Source organism: Haliotis rufescens, unplaced genomic scaffold, assembly GCF_023055435.1.
Source record: "Haliotis rufescens isolate VD_foot unplaced genomic scaffold, xgHalRufe1.0.p SCAF_29, whole genome shotgun sequence".
Taxonomy (NCBI): domain Eukaryota; kingdom Metazoa; phylum Mollusca; class Gastropoda; order Lepetellida; family Haliotidae; genus Haliotis; species Haliotis rufescens.
This window is the reverse complement of record NW_025963990.1, coordinates 3,054,308-3,074,512: the sequence shown is the minus strand read 5'-3', so window position 1 is coordinate 3,074,512 and position 20,205 is coordinate 3,054,308. Positions and strand designations below refer to the sequence as shown.

General features: G+C 46.8%; 2 protein-coding genes across 2 annotated transcripts; one reads left to right on the top strand and one right to left on the bottom strand.

The window, feature by feature from the left end:
* Positions 1–799: 799 nt before the first annotated feature.
* On the top strand, positions 800–6,475 carry LOC125384205 (cell wall protein DAN4-like; the record flags this gene model as incomplete). The annotated part of the gene is made up of 3 exons (XM_048402729.1): positions 800–907; positions 1,117–1,452; positions 6,149–6,475. Coding segments are annotated over 3 exons (771 nt in total), but the record flags the coding sequence as incomplete, so codon positions are not given.
* A 3,419-nt stretch (positions 6,476–9,894) lies between these two features.
* On the bottom strand, positions 9,895–20,115 carry LOC125384204 (mucin-2-like). Its single transcript, XM_048402728.1, has 13 exons — positions 20,108–20,115; positions 19,104–19,333; positions 18,630–18,775; positions 18,114–18,224; positions 15,942–16,175; positions 15,174–15,407; positions 14,718–14,933; positions 14,223–14,354; positions 13,374–13,691; positions 12,918–13,133; positions 12,409–12,554; positions 10,573–10,835; positions 9,895–9,965 (listed from the first exon to the last, which is right to left on the bottom strand). Exons 1-13 carry the CDS (start codon positions 20,113–20,115, stop codon positions 9,895–9,897), a joined length of 2,325 nt encoding a protein of 774 aa, XP_048258685.1.
* Positions 20,116–20,205: the final 90 nt, after the last annotated feature.

Below are 20,205 nucleotides of genomic sequence, written 5' to 3'. Positions count from 1 at the left end.
ATGACTACAACCACCACCACCACCATGACTACAACCACCACCACCACCACCACCATGCCTACAACCATCATCATGACTACAACCACCACCATGACTACAACCACCACCATGACTACAACCACCACTATGACTACAACCACCACCATGACTACAACCACCACCACCACCATGACTACAACCACCACTATGACTACAACCGCAACCACCACCACCACCATGACTAAAACCACCACCATGACTAAAACCACCACCATGGCTACAACCACACACCACCACCATGACTAAAACCATCACCATGACTACAACCACCACTATGACTACAACCACCATGACTACAACCGCCACCACCACCACCACGTCTACAACCACCACCATGACTACAACCACCACCATGACTACAACCACCACCACCACCATGACTACAAACACCACCACCACCATGACTACAACCACCACCATCACCATCACCATGACTACAACCACCACCATGACGACAACCACCACCACCACCATCATGACTACAACCACCACCATGACGACAACCACCACCACCTCCACCATGACTACAACCACCACCACCACCACCATGACCACAACCACCACCATGACTACAACCACCATGACTACTACCACCATCACCACCATGACTACAAACACCACCATCACCACCATGACTACAACCGACATCATCACCACCATGACTACAAACACCACCACCACCACCACCATGCCTACAAACACCACCACCACCATGACTACAACCACCACCATCACCATCACCATGACTACAACCACCACCATGACGACAACCACCACCACCTCCACCATGACTACAACCACCACCACCACCACCATGACCACAACCACCACCATGACTACAACCACCACCATGACTACAACCGCAACCACCACCACCACCATGACTAAAACCACCACCATGACTAAAACCACCACCATGACTACAACCACACACCACCACCATGACTAAAACCACCACCATGACTACAACCACCACTATGACTACAACCGCAACCACCACCACCACCATGACTAAAACCACCACCATGACTAAAACCACCACCATGGCTACAACCACACACCACCACCATGACTAAAACCATCACCATGACTACAACCACCACTATGACTACAACCACCATGACTACAACAGCCACCACCACCACCACGTCTACAACCACCACCATGACTACAACCACCACCATGACTACAACCACCACCACCACCATGACTACAAACACCACCACCACCATGACTACAACCACCACCATCACCATCACCATGACTACAACCACCACCATGACGACAACCACCACCACCACCATCATGACTACAACCACCACCATGACGACAACCACCACCACCTCCACCATGACTACAACCACCACCACCACCACCATGACCACAACCACCACCATGACTACAACCACCATGACTACTACCACCATCACCACCATGACTACAAACACCACCATCACCACCATGACTACAACCGACATCATCACCACCATGACTACAAACACCACCACCACCACCACCATGCCTACAAACACCACCACCACCATGACTACAACCACCACCATCACCATCACCATGACTACAACCACCACCATGACGACAACCACCACCACCTCCACCATGACTACAACCACCACCACCACCACCATGACCACAACCACCACCATGACTACAACCACCACCATGACTACAACCGCAACCACCACCACCACCATGACTAAAACCACCACCATGACTAAAACCACCACCATGACTACAACCGCAACCACCACCACCACCATGACTAAAACCACCACCATGACGACAACCACCACCATGACTACAACCACACACCACCACCATGACTAAAACCACCACCATGACTACAACCACCACTATGACTACAACCGCAACCACCACCACCACCATGACTAAAACCACCACCATGACTAAAACCACCACCATGGCTACAACCACAAACCACCACCATGACTAAAACCATCACCATGACTACAACCACCACTATGACTACAACCACCATGACTACAACCGCCACCACCACCACCACGTCTACAACCACCACCATGACTACAACCACCACCATGACTACAACCACCACCACCACCATGACTACAAACACCACCACCACCATGACTACAACCACCACCATCACCATCACCATGACTACAACCACCACCATGACGACAACCACCACCACCACCATCATGACTACAACCACCACCATGACGACAACCACCACCACCTCCACCATGACTACAACCACCACCACCACCACCATGACCACAACCACCACCATGACTACAACCACCATGACTACTACCACCATCACCACCATGACTACAAACACCACCATCACCACCATGAATACAACCGACATCATCACCACCATGACTACAAACACCACCACCACCACCACCATGCCTACAAACACCACCACCACCATGACTACAACCACCACCATCACCATCACCATGACTACAACCACCACCATGACGACAACCACCACCACCTCCACCATGACTACAACCACCACCACCACCACCATGACCACAACCACCACCATGACTACAACCACCACCATGACTACAACCGCAACCACCACCACCACGATGACTAAAACCACCACCATGACTAAAACCACCACCATGACTACAACCACACACCACCACCATGACTAAAACCACCACCATGACTACAACCACCACTATGACTACAACCACCATGACTACAACCGCCACCACCACCACCACGTCTACAACCACCACCATGACTACAACCACCACCATGACTACAACCACCACCACCACCATGACTACAAACACCACCACCACCATGACTACAACCACCACCATCACCATCACCATGACTACAACCACCACCATGACGACAACCACCACCACCACCATCATGACTACAACCACCACCATGACGACAACCACCACCACCTCCACCATGACTACAACCACCACCACCACCACCATGACCACAACCACCACCATGACTACAACCACCATGACTACTACCACCATCACCACCATGACTACAAACACCACCATCACCACCATGACTACAACCGACATCATCACCACCATGACTACAACCATCACCATCACCACCATGTCTACAAACACCACCATCACCACCATGTCTACAACCGACATCATCACCACCATGACTACAAACACCACCACCATCACAACCATGACTACAACCGACATCATCACTACCATGTCTGCAACCATCACCATCACCACCATGTCTACAAACACCACCATCACCACCATGTCTACAACCGACATCATCACCACCATGACTACAACCACCACCATCACCACCATGACTACAACCACCACCATCACCACCATGTCTACAACCACAACCATCACCACCATGTCTACAACCACCACCATCACCACCATGTCTACAACCACCACCATCACCACCATGTCTACAACCGACATCATCACCACCGTGTCTACAACCGACATCATCACCACCATGTCTACAACCGACATCATCACCACCATGTCTACAACCACCACCATCACCACCATGTCTACAACCACCACCATCACCACCATGTCTACAACCACAACCATCACCACCATGTCTACAACCACCACCATCACCACCATGACTACAACCACCACCATCACCACCATGACTACAACCGACATCATCACCACCATGTCTACAACCACCACCATCACCACCATGTCTACAACCACCACCATCACCACCATGTCTACAACCACCACCATCACCACCATGTCTACAACCGACATCATCACCACCATGTCTACAACCACCACCATCACCACCATGACTACAACCACCACCATCACCACCATGACTACAACCACCACCATCACCACCATGTCTACAACCACCACCATCACCACCATGTCTACAACCACCACCATCACCACCATGTCTACAACCGACATCATCACCACCATGTCTACAACCACCACCATCACCACCATGACTACAACCACCACCATCACCACCATGACTACAACCACCACCATCACCACCATGTCTACAACCACCACCATCACCACCATGACTACAACCACCACCATCACCACCATGTCTACAACCACCACCATCACCACCATGACTACAACCACCACCATCACCACCATGTCTACAACCGACATCATCACCACCATGTCTACAACCACCACCATCACCACCATGACTACAACCACCACCATCACCACCATGACTACAACCACCACCATCACCACCATGTCTACAACCACCACCATCACCACCATGTCTACAACCACACATCACCACCATGTCTACAACCACCACCATCACCACCATGTCTACAACCACCACCATCACCACCATGTCTACAACCACCACCATCACCACCATGACTACAACCACCACCATGTCTACAACCGACATCATCACCACCATGTCTACAACCACAACCATCACCACCATGTCTACAACCACCACCATCACCACCATGTCTACAACCACCACCATCACCACCATGTCTACAAACACCACCATCACCACCATGACTACAACCACCACCATCACCACCATGACTACAACCACCACCATCACCACCATGACTACAACCACCACCATGTCTACAACCGACATCATCACCACCATGTCTACAACCGACATCATCACCACCATGACTACAACCACCACCATGTCTACAACCGACATCATCACCACCATGTCTACAACCACCACCATCACCACCATGACTACAACCACCACCATGTCTACAACCGACATCATCACCACCATGTCTACAACCGACATCATCACCACCATGTCTACAACCACCACCATCACCACCATGACTACAACCACCACCATCACCACCATGTCTACAATCACCACCACCACCACCATGTCTACAACCACCACCATCACCACCATGACTACAACCACCACCATCACCACCATGTCTACAACCACCACCACCACCACCATGTCTACAACCACCACCATCACCACCATGACTACAAACACCACCATCACCACCATGACTACAACCACTACCATCACCACCATGTCTACAACCACCACCATCACCACCATGACTACAAACACCACCATCACCACCATGTCTACAACCACCACCACCACCACCATGTCTACAACCACCACCATCACCACCATGACTACAAACACCACCATCACCACCATGACTACAACCACTACCATCACCACCATGTCTACAACCACCACCATCACAACCATGACTACAAACACCACCATCACCACCATGACTACAACCACCACCATCACCACCATGTCTACAACCACCACCATCACCACCATGTCTACAACCACCACCATCACCACCATGTCTACAACCACTACCATCACCACCATGTCTACAACCACCACCATCACCACCATGACTACAACCACCACCATGTCTACAACCACCACCATGTCTACAACCACCACCATCACCACCATGACTACAACCACCACCATGTCTACAACCACCACCATCACAACCATGACTACAACCACCACCATCACCACCATGACTACAACCACCACCATCACCACCATGACTACAAACACCACCATCACCACCATGTCTACAACCACCACCATCACCACCATGACTACAACCACCACCATCACCACCATGTCTACAACCACCACCATCACCACCATGCCTACAACCACCACCATCACCACCATGACTACAACCACCACCATCACCACCATGTCTACAACCACCACCATGACTACAAACACCACCATCACCACCATGACTACAACCACCACCATGTCTACAACCACCACCATCACCACCATGACTACAAACACCACCATCACCACCATGACTACAAACACCACCATCACCACCATGACTACAACCACCACCACTTAAATGTCTACAGCCACAATCACTACAACCACCACCACCACGTCTACAACCACCACCACCACCACCACAACCATGACTACAACCACCATCATCACCACCATGTCTACAACCACCACCATCACCACCACGTCTACAACCACCATCATGACTACAACCACCACCACCACCACGTCTACAACCGCCACCTTCACTAAGACTTCAACCGCCACCTTCACTAAGACTACAACCGCCACCTTCACTAAGACTACAACCGCCACCTTCACTAATACTACAACCGCCACCTTCACTAAGACTACAACCGCCACCTTCACTAAGGCTACAACCGCCACTTTCACTAAGACTTCAACCGCCACCTTCACTAAGACTTCAACCGCCACCTTCACTAAGACTACAACCGCCATCTTCACTAAGACTACAACCGCCACCTTCACTAAGACTTCAACCGCCACCTTCACTAAGACTACAACCGCCACCTTCACTAAGACTTCAACCGCCTACTTCACTAAGACTACAACCGCCCTCTTCACTAAGACTACAACCAGATAGGTGTCGACAAAATGCCCCTCTTGCCCCCTTCAACATAGAGTGAGTATGGTTTTACGCCGTTTTAGCAATATTCCAGCAATTTCACGGCGGGGGACACCAGAAATGGGCTTCACACATTGTGCCCATGTCGGGAATCGAACCCAGGCCTTCGGCGTGACGAGCGAATGCTCTAACCACTAGGTTACCCGACCGGCCCCTTCAAATTGAGCTGACATGCCGTGATATAATACAATGTGGCGTTAAACCCAAGATACTCACTCGCTCCGAACAACACGGCGTCCCCTTATCTCTCCGACCCACAGATTCTCCCAGAAAGAAATCATCCCCATCCGAAATCTGACATCCATGTGATTTTATCCGCTTCGTTTGGTTTGGTCAGGATGTTAGTAATGTAGTGTAAGGGGTTATCTCCCCTGAAATATATATTCTTACGTAACAGACCTTCCAAGTCTATCCTGAACCAGGAAGGTTTTCGACACTGTGTCATGTTTACATTGTTCTTATCTTTACATACATGGCACAACGCCAGTGAATGAACCCTATACAAACTGACTGCCGCCCTGTCATTTTATCTGTGTTAAATCTGCAGGGGAGGTCGGGTAGCCTCGTGGTTAAAGCGCTAGCTCGTCACGCCGAAGATTCCCGAATAGAAGGAAATTACATCTCATGATTAGATATTCTGTGGACGACATTAAACGAGTTGATGACAAGGGTATCTTTGTGTCAGCACTTTTAAGATTAAAGATAGCCATCGAGATGTACTTAAAGATTTGAAGACCTGAAGTAACACGTGGCCTAAATACTCCCCAGGGAATTAAAAGGTGTTGAGGAAAAATGTTTTTCGTCACAGACTCCGAGCCGACCATGTTTAGATATTCTGTGAAATAGACTTTAAACGGGTCGATGAAAAGGATATCTTTGGGTCAGCACTTTTCAGATTAAAGATAGCCATCGAGATGTACTCAAAGGTTGGAAGACCTGAAGTAACACGTGGCCTAAATACCCCTAAGGAGATCAAAAGGTGTTGAGGAAAAATGTTTTTCGTCATGTCGTGTCTGTGTCAGCACTTTTCAGTTTATAGGTCATCGAGTTATAATATATTGTTTACTCGGACCGACTACCCAGGGTACAATGGTGCCTGTGACCTTTGTTTCTACTGTCCATCTCATTTCCTCTTTCGACGCACATGCGCAAAATTCTATTTCGGTGGGTTTGCGTCACAAATAGCTGCAACAGCTGATGCGGCTCAAAGCAAATGTGAGGTGAGGTGAGGTGAGGTGAGGTGAGGTGAGGTGGGGTGATGTGAGGTGGGGTGAGTTGAGGTGAGGTGAGATGGTCAGGTGAGGTGAGGTGAGGTGAGGTGAGGTGAGGTTGGACATCGCGTTCGAGATTGTTGCACTTATATATCGACGTGCGTGTGTGCGTGTGTGCGTGCGTGCGTGCTAGTGTGTGGGGCTGCTTGAACTAGTCCCCTTGCGAATGCCTGTTTTATAGTGCTAGCCAACTGAGGTACCATACCCCAGTTTAACATGAACACCCCACTCAGACGCTGTATACTGACTCCGAGCCGACCAGTCCTTGTTTTAGCCCCTTAATGCTGAGCGCCGGACAGGGTAACAACAACGCTCTACCACTAGACCACTATTGCAATATGTACTCTCACAAGTGGGTTCGCTAAATGTTATGTGCGGAAATACGACAAACCAAGCAGGATGCTCGTATGACTTCAAGTACTTCGTTCAAAGAATCCCTCAGGAATAATTTCTGAATTTCCATATGTCTTAATAAAACGTGATTCATTTCTCAACGAGTTGACGATTCCTTGAACTAAGCCCGTTTGCGCTGAGACGGAACCCAGTCGCAAAAATAGCCGCGAAAGGGGCACGAGTCGCTATTCGGCTTGTCCCGGAATACTACGAGTTGGTCACGAATGACACTAATCGTAAGCAAGCGAATCGGGAAGGTTGGTTGGTTGGTTTGTTGTTTAACGCAGCACTCAGCAATATTCCAGCTATATGACGGCGGTCTGTATATAATCGAGTCTGGACCAGACAATCCAGTGATTAATATCACGAGCATCAATCCACGCAATTGGGATTTATGACATTCATCAACCAAGTCGGCGAGCCTTACCACCCGATCCCGTTAGTCGCCTTTTACGACAAGCATAGTCACCTTTTACGGCAAGCATAGTCGCCTTTTACGGCAAGCATGGGTTGCCGAAGACCTATTCTACCCCGGAATCTTCACGGGAAGGAAGACCCGATGCGGAGGGTCCAGTGTATCAGTCAAACAAATGACTTGTTTCAAAATGCGCGCCGTCAAGCCGATTCTATGATTTAAAAGAATGAAATTTTATTTTTGAAATAGAGTTCATAAATTATCAAATTATATTGCAACCACGAAATATATTAGTGTAGCAAGTTAACAAGGCCATCAATATGTCCTGGTGTTGACAAAGAGAAGGGGCGGCTGGCTAGCCAAGTGGTTAAAGCGTTCGCTCGTCACGTTGAAGACCTGGGTTCGATTCCCACATGGGTACAATGTGTAAAGCCCATTTCAGGTGTGCCCCGCCGGGATATTGCTGGAATATTGCTAAAAGCGGCGTAAAACCATACTCACTCACAACGAGAAATCTAAGCAAGAAGTCTATACATCGAGTCCCTAGTTTGTAGAATCGGCTTCAGGGCTACTTCAAATATCTTTAGTTATATCTACGTAGTCGTGTTGAACAAGAAAACTCAAAACTGATATTTGTACCCTGATAACTCAGTTGTATCGATGCTCATGATATCAATCACTGGATTGTCTGGTCCAGACTCGATTATTTACAGACCGCCGTCATATAGCTGGAATATTGCTGAGTGCGGCGTTAAACAACAAACAAACAAACTCAGTTGTAAACTTATCTCGCAGTCATGTGATCCATCAACTATAGAAGCATGCTACTCTTTTACAGACGCTTCAGTTAGTTTCCATGGTGGTGATTTGAAAGCCATGAACTCCTTAGTGGCCAGCAGAACCATCTTTCAAATTGAATTAATTAAATCATATATAACCGATTTCTGCTAGGAATGGTCAATCCTATGTCATACACCGACCCACTAACAGAGGCTTGTTGAAATTTGCTAAACAATAACCAGATTTATCTTCTTTTTTTTATTTCTTTTTTTTCTCCTTAAATTAAAAAGGTGTCACTAAAACATTTTTTTTCTCTTTCTGCAAAACAGATATGATTGAAAAATTGTTTTCAAGGTGCCCATATCGAATTCGGATTTAATCAATCCTGGTGTAGTGAACATACGTGCAATTAACGCGGTTTTGTTAGGGTTTTTTTCTTTCGGGGCTCCTCGATTAAAATCGTTTTCGAGATACAGAAATCCGATAAGCGTGCAAGACTGGTTCGCTCACTCGAACAGTTAGTTTAGAATCATCAACGCTGATTGGCTGTCCAGAACGTTCAACTGACCCGACCTCATATAGAGATGCCCTGTGACAGAGATATGGTATCGGTGACAAAGATCCGATTTTGAGGAGTTTGTTATACAAGCGGTGAGGGAATAAGTGAATGTTGTTTATCGCCGCATTACTGAAAATGAAGGTCTGACTGATGAATCAAAGCAAGAGCGGGGTTCGATGGCACACAATCGGTCAAGTCACCGAACCTCCTCGCCGACCGCTTCTATGAAAAGCAATTGGGGGGCGGGGGGGCACGAGGTCTCAAAGCCGATTTACCCTATGTATTAATGTTATCACTTACGACCGTCAATATGCTGGCTGTGCTATAATGCAAAATTCTAACACCGGTTTTCCCGACTATCTCATAAAGTCTTTCTTCACCGAAAATGAGTAACCCAAGTGTCTTATTCAGCTCCATGTCCCCCTTTAACGCGCTATAGCCCCCTGCAACACGCACCTGCATGGATGAGGCAGATGGGGAGTCATGCCTATGAACAAAGGTATAGATCTTGTTCCCCATACTCTAATGAACAATGCCTTTCGCAATACGACACCGCCGTGTTTCAGGTGAGTGAGTGAGTGAGTGAGTGAGTGAGTGAGTGAGTGAGTGATGGTCTTAGTGGTGGTCTTAGTGATACTGGTGATGATCTCAGTGGCACTGGTGATGGTCTCAGTGGCACTGGTGATGATCTCAGTGGTACAGGTGATGGTCTTAGTGATCCTGGTGATGGTCTTAGTGATACTGGTGATGATCTCAGTGATTCTGGTGATGGCCTTAGTGACACTGGTGATGGTCTTAGTGATGGTCTCAGTGATCCTGGTGATGGTCTTAGTGATCCCGGTGATGGGCTTAGTGATCCTGGTGATGGTCTTAGTGATACTGGTGATGATCTCAGTGATTCTGGTGATGGTCTTAGTGATACTGGTGATGGTCTTTGTGATACTGGTGATGGTTCTAGTGATACTGGTGATGGTCTTAGTGATACTGGTGATGGTCTTAGTGATACTGGTGATGATCTTAGTGATACTGGTTATGGTCTTGGTGATACTGGTGATGGCCTTAGTGACACTGGTGATGGTCTTAGTGATACTGGTGATGGTTCTAGTGATACTGGTGATGATCTCAGTGATTCTGGTGATGGCCTTAGTGACAATGGTGATGGTCTTAGTGATACTGGTGATGGTTCTAGTGATACTGGTGATGATCTCAGTGGCACTGGTGATGGTCTCAGTGGTACTGGTGATGGTCTCAGTGGCATTGGTGATGATCTCAGTGGTACAGATGATGGTCTTGGTGATACTGGTGATGGCCTTAGTGACACTTGTGATGGTCTAAGTGATGGTCTCAGTGATACTGGTGATGGTCTTAGTGATCCTGGTGATGGTCTTAGTGGTACAGGTGATGGTCTTAGTGATACTGGTGATGGTCTTTGTGATACTGGTGATGGCCTTAGTGACACTTGTGATGGTCTAAGTGATGGTCTTTATGATACTGGTGATGGTCTTTATGATACTGGTGATGGTCTTAGTGGTACAGGTGATGGTCTTAGTGATACTGGTGATGGTCTTTGTGATACTGGTGATGGTTCTAGTGATACTGGTGATGGTCTTAGTGACACTGGTGATGGTCTCAGTGATAATGGTGATGGTCTAAGTGATACTGGTGATGGTCTAAGTGATGGTCTCAGTGATACTGGTGATGGTCTTAGTGATCCTGGTGATGGTCTTAGTGATACTGGCAATGGTCTTAGTGATACTGGTGATGGTTCCTAGTGATACTGGTGATGGTCTTAGTGATACTGGTGATGGTCTCAGTGATAATGGTGATGGTCTTAGTGATACTGGTGATGGTCTCAGTGATAATGGTGATGGTCTTAGTGATACTGGTGATGGTCTCAGTGATAATGGTGATGGTCTCAGTGATAATGGTGATGGTCTTAGTGACACTGGTGATGGTCTAAGTGATACTAGTAATGGTCTTAGTGATACTAGTGATGGTCTTAGTGATACTGGTGATGGTCTTAGTGATACTGGTGATGGTTCTAGTGATACTGGTGATGGTCTTAATGATACTGGTGATGGTCTTGGTGATACTGGTTATGGTCTTGGTGATACTGGTGATGGTCTTAGTGATACTGGCAATGGTCTTGGTGATACTTGTGATGGTCTTGGTGATACTGGTGATGGTCTTTGTGAGACTGGTGATGGTCTTGGTGATATTGGTGATGGTCTTAGTGATACTGGTGATGGTCTTGGTGAAACTGGTGATGGTCTTAGTGATACAGATGATGGTCTCAGTGATTCTGGTGATGGCCTTAGTGACACTGGTGATGGTCTAAGTGATGGTCTCAGTGATACTGGTGATGGTCTTGGTGATACTGGTGATGGTCTCAGTGATCCTGGTGATGGGCTTAGTGATCTTGGTGATGGTCTTAGTGATACTGGTGATGGTCTTAGTGATACTGGTGATGGGCTTAGTGATACTGGCAATGGTCTTGGTGATACTGGTGATGGTCTTGGTGATACTGGTGATGGTCTTTGTGAGACTGGTGATGGTCTCGGTGATACTGGTGATGGTCTCAGTGATACTGGTGATGGTCTTAGTGACACTGGTGATGGTCTAAGTGATACTAGTAATGGTCTTAGTGATACTGGTGATGGTCTTAGTGATACTGGTGATGGTCTTAGTGACACTGGTGATGGTTCTAGTGATACTGGTGATGGTCTTAGTGATACTGGTGATGGTCTTGGTGAAACTGGTGATGGTCTTAGTGATACAGATGATGGTCTCAGTGATTCTGGTGATGGCCTTAGTGACACTGGTGATGGTCAAAGTGATGGTCTCAGTGATACTGGTGATGGTCTTGGTGATACTGGTGATGGTCTCAGTGATCCTGGTGATGGGCTTAGTGATCTTGGTGATGGTCTTAGTGATACTGGTAATGGTCTTAGTGATACTGGTGATGGGCTTAGTGATACTGGCAATGGTCTTGGTGATACTGGTGATGGTCTTGGTGATACTGGTGATGGTCTTTGTGAGACTGGTGATGGTCTCGGTGATACTGGTGATGGTCTTAGTGATACTGGTGATGGTCTTAGTGACACTGGTGATGGTTCTAGTGATACTGGTGATGGTCTTAGTGATACTGGTGATGGTCTTGGTGAAACTGGTGATCGTCTTTATGATACTGGTGATGGTCTTGGTGATACTGGTTATGGTCTTAGTGATACTGGTGATGGTCTTAGTGATACTGGTGATGGTCTTGGTGATACTGGTGATGGTCTTAGTGACACTGGTGATGGTCTTGGTGATACTGGTGATGGTCTTGGTGATCTTGGTGATGGTCTTAGTGATCCTGGTGATGGTCTCAGTGATCCTGGTGATGGTCTTGGTGATCTTGGTGATGGTCTTAGTGATACTGGTGATGGCCTTAGTGACACTGGTGATGGTCTTAGTGATACTGGTGATGGCCTTAGTGACACTGGTGATGGTCTTAGTGATACAGATGATGGTCTCAGTGATTCTGGTGATGGCCTTAGTGACACTGGTGATGGTCTTAGTGATGGTCTCAGTGATACTGGTGATGGTCTTGGTGATACTGGTGATGGTCTCAGTGATAATGGTGATGGTCTTAGTGATACTGGTGATGGTCTCAGTGATAATGGTGATGGTCTTAGTGATACTGGTGATGGTCTCAGTGATAATGGTGATGGTCTCAGTGATAATGGTGATGGTCTTAGTGACACTGGTGATGGTCTAAGTGATACTAGTAATGGTCTTAGTGATACTAGTGATGGTCTTAGTGATACTGGTGATGGTCTTAGTGATACTGGTGATGGTTCTAGTGATACTGGTGATGGTCTTAATGATACTGGTGATGGTCTTGGTGATACTGGTTATGGTCTTGGTGATACTGGTGATGGTCTTAGTGATACTGGCAATGGTCTTGGTGATACTTGTGATGGTCTTGGTGATACTGGTGATGGTCTTTGTGAGACTGGTGATGGTCTTGGTGATATTGGTGATGGTCTTAGTGATACTGGTGATGGTCTTGGTGAAACTGGTGATGGTCTTAGTGATACAGATGATGGTCTCAGTGATTCTGGTGATGGCCTTAGTGACACTGGTGATGGTCTAAGTGATGGTCTCAGTGATACTGGTGATGGTCTTGGTGATACTGGTGATGGTCTCAGTGATCCTGGTGATGGGCTTAGTGATCTTGGTGATGGTCTTAGTGATACTGGTGATGGTCTTAGTGATACTGGTGATGGGCTTAGTGATACTGGCAATGGTCTTGGTGATACTGGTGATGGTCTTGGTGATACTGGTGATGGTCTTTGTGAGACTGGTGATGGTCTCGGTGATACTGGTGATGGTCTCAGTGATACTGGTGATGGTCTTAGTGACACTGGTGATGGTCTAAGTGATACTAGTAATGGTCTTAGTGATACTGGTGATGGTCTTAGTGATACTGGTGATGGTCTTAGTGACACTGGTGATGGTTCTAGTGATACTGGTGATGGTCTTAGTGATACTGGTGATGGTCTTGGTGAAACTGGTGATGGTCTTAGTGATACAGATGATGGTCTCAGTGATTCTGGTGATGGCCTTAGTGACACTGGTGATGGTCAAAGTGATGGTCTCAGTGATACTGGTGATGGTCTTGGTGATACTGGTGATGGTCTCAGTGATCCTGGTGATGGGCTTAGTGATCTTGGTGATGGTCTTAGTGATACTGGTAATGGTCTTAGTGATACTGGTGATGGGCTTAGTGATACTGGCAATGGTCTTGGTGATACTGGTGATGGTCTTGGTGATACTGGTGATGGTCTTTGTGAGACTGGTGATGGTCTCGGTGATACTGGTGATGGTCTTAGTGATACTGGTGATGGTCTTAGTGACACTGGTGATGGTTCTAGTGATACTGGTGATGGTCTTAGTGATACTGGTGATGGTCTTGGTGAAACTGGTGATCGTCTTTATGATACTGGTGATGGTCTTGGTGATACTGGTTATGGTCTTAGTGATACTGGTGATGGTCTTAGTGATACTGGTGATGGTCTTGGTGATACTGGTGATGGTCTTAGTGACACTGGTGATGGTCTTGGTGATACTGGTGATGGTCTTGGTGATCTTGGTGATGGTCTTAGTGATCCTGGTGATGGTCTCAGTGATCCTGGTGATGGTCTTGGTGATCTTGGTGATGGTCTTAGTGATACTGGTGATGGCCTTAGTGACACTGGTGATGGTCTTAGTGATACTGGTGATGGCCTTAGTGACACTGGTGATGGTCTTAGTGATACAGATGATGGTCTCAGTGATTCTGGTGATGGCCTTAGTGACACTGGTGATGGTCTTAGTGATGGTCTCAGTGATACTGGTGATGGTCTTGGTGATACTGGTGATGGTCTCAGTGATCCTGGTGATGGTCTCAGTGATCCTGGTGATGGGCTTAGTGATCTTGGTGATGGTCTTAGTGATACTGGTGATGGTCTTAGTGATACTGGTGATGGTCTTAGTGATACTGGTGATGGTCTTAGTGATACTGGCAATGGTCTTGGTGATACTGGTGATAGTCTTGATGATACTGGTGATGGTCTTTGTGAGACTGGTGATGGTCTTGGTGATACTGGTGATGGTCTTGGTGATACTGGTGATGGTCTTAGTGACACTGGTGATGGTTCTAGTGATACTGGTGATGGTCTTAGTGATACTGGTGATGGTCTTGGTGAAACTGGTGATCGTCTTTATGATACTGGTGATGGTCTTGGTGATACTGGTTATGGTCTTAGTGATACTGGTGATGGTCTTAGTGATACTGGTGATGGTCTTGGTGATACTGGTGATGGTCTTAGTGACACTGGTGATGGTCTTGGTGATACTGGTGATGGTCTTGGTGATCTTGGTGATGGTCTTAGTGATCCTGGTGATGGTCTCAGTGATCCTGGTGATGGTCTTGGTGATCTTGGTGATGGTCTTAGTGATACTGGTGATGGCCTTAGTGACACTGGTGATGGTCTTAGTGATACTGGTGATGGCCTTAGTGACACTGGTGATGGTCTTAGTGATACAGATGATGGTCTCAGTGATTCTGGTGATGGCCTTAGTGACACTGGTGATGGTCTTAGTGATGGTCTCAGTGATACTGGTGATGGTCTTGGTGATACTGGTGATGGTCTCAGTGATCCTGGTGATGGTCTCAGTGATCCTGGTGATGGGCTTAGTGATCTTGGTGATGGTCTTAGTGATACTGGTGATGGTCTTAGTGATACTGGTGATGGTCTTGGTGATACTGGTGATGGTCTTGGTGATACTGGTGATGGTCTTGGTGATACTGGTGATGGTCTTGATGATACTGGTGATGGTCTTGGTGATACTGGTGATGGTCTTAGTGATACTGGTGATGGTCTTAGTGATACTGGTGATGGTCTTGGTGATACTGGTGATGGTCTAAGTGACACTGGTGATGGTTCTAGTGATGCTGGTGATGGTCTTAGTGATACTGGTGATGATCTTAGTGATACTGGTTATGGTCTTGGTGATACAGGTGATGGTCTTTGTGATACTGATGATGGTCTTAATGATACTGGTGATGGTCTTAGTGAGACTGGTGATAGTCTTGGTGATACTGGTGATGGTCTTAGTGACACTGGTGATGGTCTTGATGATACTGGTGATGGTCTTAGTGATACTAGTGATGGTTCTAGTGATACTGGAGATGGTCTTGGTGATACTGGTGATGGTCTTAGTGACACTGGTGATGGTCTTGGTGATACTGGTGATGGTCTTGGTGATCTTGGTGATGGTCTTAGTGATCCTGGTGATGGTCTCAGTGATCCTGGTGATGGTCTTGGTGATCTTGGTGATGGTCTTAGTGATACTGGTGATGGCCTTAGTGACACTGGTGATGGTCTTAGTGATACTGGTTATGGTCTTGGTGATACTGGTGATGGTCTTGGTGATACTGGTGATGGTCTTAGTGATACTGGTGATGGTCTTAGTGTTACTGGTGATGGTTCTAGTCATACTGGTGATGGTCTTAGTGATACTGGTGATGGTCTTGGTGATACTGGTGATGGTCTTGGTGATACTGGTGATGGTCTTAGTGATACTGGTGATGGTCTTAGTGATACTGGTGATGATCTCAGTGATTCTGGTGATGGCCTTAGTGACACTGGTGATGGTCTTAGTGATGGTCTCAGTGATCCTGGTGATGGTCTTAGTGATCCCGGTGATGGGCTTAGTGATCCTGGTGATGGTCTTAGTGATACTGGTGATGATCTCAGTGATTCTGGTGATGGTCTTAGTGATACTGGTGATGGTCTTTGTGATACTGGTGAAGGTTCTAGTGATACTGGTGATGGTCTTAGTGATACTGGTGATGGTCTTAGTGATACTGGTGATGATCTTAGTGATACTGGTTATGGTCTTGGTGATACTGGTGATGGCCTTAGTGACACTGGTGATGGTCTTAGTGATACTGGTGGTGGTTCTAGTGATACTGGTGATGATCTCAGTGATTCTGGTGATGGCCTTAGTGACAATGGTGATGGTCTTAGTGATACTGGTGATGGTTCTAGTGATACTGGTGATGATCTCAGTGGCACTGGTGATGGTCTCAGTGGTACTGGTGATGGTCTCAGTGGCATTGGTGATGATCTCAGTGGTACAGATGATGGTCTTGGTGATACTGGTGATGGCCTTAGTGACACTTGTGATGGTCTAAGTGATGGTCTCAGTGATACTGGTGATGGTCTTAGTGATCCTGGTGATGGTCTTAGTGGTACAGGTGATGGTCTTAGTGATACTGGTGATGGTCTTTGTGATACTGGTGATGGTTCTAGTGATACTGGTGATGGTCTTAGTGACACTGGTGATGGTCTCAGTGATAATGGTGATGGTCTTAGTGATCCTGGTGATGGTCTAAGTGATGGTCTCAGTGATACTGGTGATGGTCTTAGTGATCCTGGTGATGGTCTTAGTGATACTGGCAATGGTCTTAGTGATACTGGTGATGGTTCCTAGTGATACTGGTGATGGTCTTAGTGATACTGGTGATGGTCTCAGTGATAATGGTGATGGTCTTAGTGATACTGGTGATGGTCTCAGTGATAATGGTGATGGTCTCAGTGATAATGGTGATGGTCTTAGTGACACTGGTGATGGTCTAAGTGATACTAGTAATGGTCTTAGTGATACTAGTGATGGTCTTAGTGATACTGGTGATGGTCTTAGTGACACTGGTGATGGTTCTAGTGATACTGGTGATGGTCTTAATGATACTGGTGATGGTCTTGGTGATACTGGTTATGGTCTTGGTGATACTGGTGATGGTCTTAGTGATACTGGCAATGGTCTTGGTGATACTTGTGATGGTCTTGGTGATACTGGTGATGGTCTTTGTGAGACTGGTGATGGTCTTGGTGATATTGGTGATGGTCTTAGTGATACTGGTGATGGTCTTGGTGAAACTGGTGATGGTCTTAGTGATACAGATAATGGTCTCAGTGATTCTGGTGATGGCCTTAGTGACACTGGTGATGGTCTAAGTGATGGTCTCAGTGATACTGGTGATGGTCTTGGTGATACTGGTGATGGTCTCAGTGATCCTGGTGATGGGCTTAGTGATCTTGGTGATGGTCTTAGTGATACTGGTGATGGTCTTAGTGATACTGGTGATGGGCTTAGTGATACTGGCAATGGTCTTGGTGATACTGGTGATGGTCTTGGTGATACTGGTGATGGTCTTTGTGAGACTGGTGATGGTCTCGGTGATACTGGTGATGGTCTCAGTGATACTGGTGATGGTTTTAGTGACACTGGTGATGGTCTAAGTGATACTAGTAATGGTCTTAGTGATACTAGTGATGGTAATAGTGATACTGGTGATGGTCTTAGTGACACTGGTGATGGTTCTAGTGATACTGGTGATGGTCTTAGTGATACTGGTGATGGTCTTGGTGAAACTGGTGATGGTCTTAGTGATACAGATGATGGTCTCAGTGATTCTGGTGATGGCCTTAGTGACACTGGTGATGGTCTAAGTGATGGTCTCAGTGATACTGGTGATGGTCTTGGTGATACTGGTGATGGTCTCAGTGATCCTGGTGATGGGCTTAGTGATCTTGGTGATGGTCTTAGTGATACTGGCGATGGTCTTAGTGATACTGGTGATGGGCTTAGTGATACTGGCAATGGTCTTGGTGATACTGGTGATGGTCTTGGTGATACTGGCAATGGTCTTTGTGAGACTGGTGATGGTCTCGGTGATACTGGTGATGGTCTTAGTGATACTGGTGATGGTCTTAGTGACACTGGTGATGGTTCTAGTGATACTGGTGATGGTCTTAGTGATACTGGTGATGGTCTTGGTGAAACTGGTGATCGTCTTTATGATACTGGTGATGGTCTTGGTGATACTGGTTATGGTCTTAGTGATACTGGTGATGGTCTTAGTGATACTGGTGATGGTCTTGGTGATACTGGTGATGGTCTTAGTGACACTGGTGATGGTCTTGGTGATACTGGTGATGGTCTTGGTGATCTTGGTGATGGTCTTAGTGATCCTGGTGATGGTCTCAGTGATCCTGGTGATGGTCTTGGTGATCTTGGTGATGGTCTTAGTGATACTGGTGATGGCCTTAGTGACACTGGTGATGGTCTTAGTGATACTGGTAATGGTCTTGGTGATACTGGTGATGGTCTTGGTGATACTGGTGATGGTCTTAGTGATACTGGTGATGGTCTTAGTGTTACTGGTGATGGTTCTAGTCATACTGGTGATGGTCTTAGTGATACTGGTGATGGTCTTGGTGATACTGGTGATGGTCTTGGTGATACTGGTGATGGTCTAAGTGACACACCCCCCCACCCCCCCACCCCCCCCGTGAACAGACGCCGGGTTTAAGACGTCTCCGAAATAAATAGATGCTTTGGCGTCTATTCGAGTATTTACGGTAGGTTAAATTAATTAGAATTATTGATGCTTCACAAACAGGATGGTATTCAACATTGTAACGGTTTTCCTTTCTAACAGAAGGTATTGTCCTGGTCTCAGTGCATAAACATAGCCAGTCATAAAAATGTTGGATTTAAAAGAGAAGATTAGCTCCTATTAAAATAAAGAAATTAATATCCGGATTGGATTTTTCTGGTAAACACCGTAGGCTTACGTAGACATGGCTAAGCACAAGTGAAAATATTTTGGCCGCAGTCTGTTATTAATAATTACTGAAATTAAAAAAAATATATATGCTATTTAATAACGAAA

What these genes read in the sequence shown, in the direction of transcription:
- LOC125384204 (XM_048402728.1), bottom strand. An exon ending in TATCACTAAGACCATTACTA is followed by an intron (nt 16,176 to 18,113) that starts GTATCACTTAGA and finishes AGTATCACTAAG; the next exon opens with ACCATCACCAAGATCACTAA. An exon ending in ACCATTGCCAGTATCACTAA is followed by an intron (nt 10,836 to 12,408) that starts GCCCATCACCAG and finishes GACCATCACCAG; the next exon opens with AATCACTGAGATCATCACCA.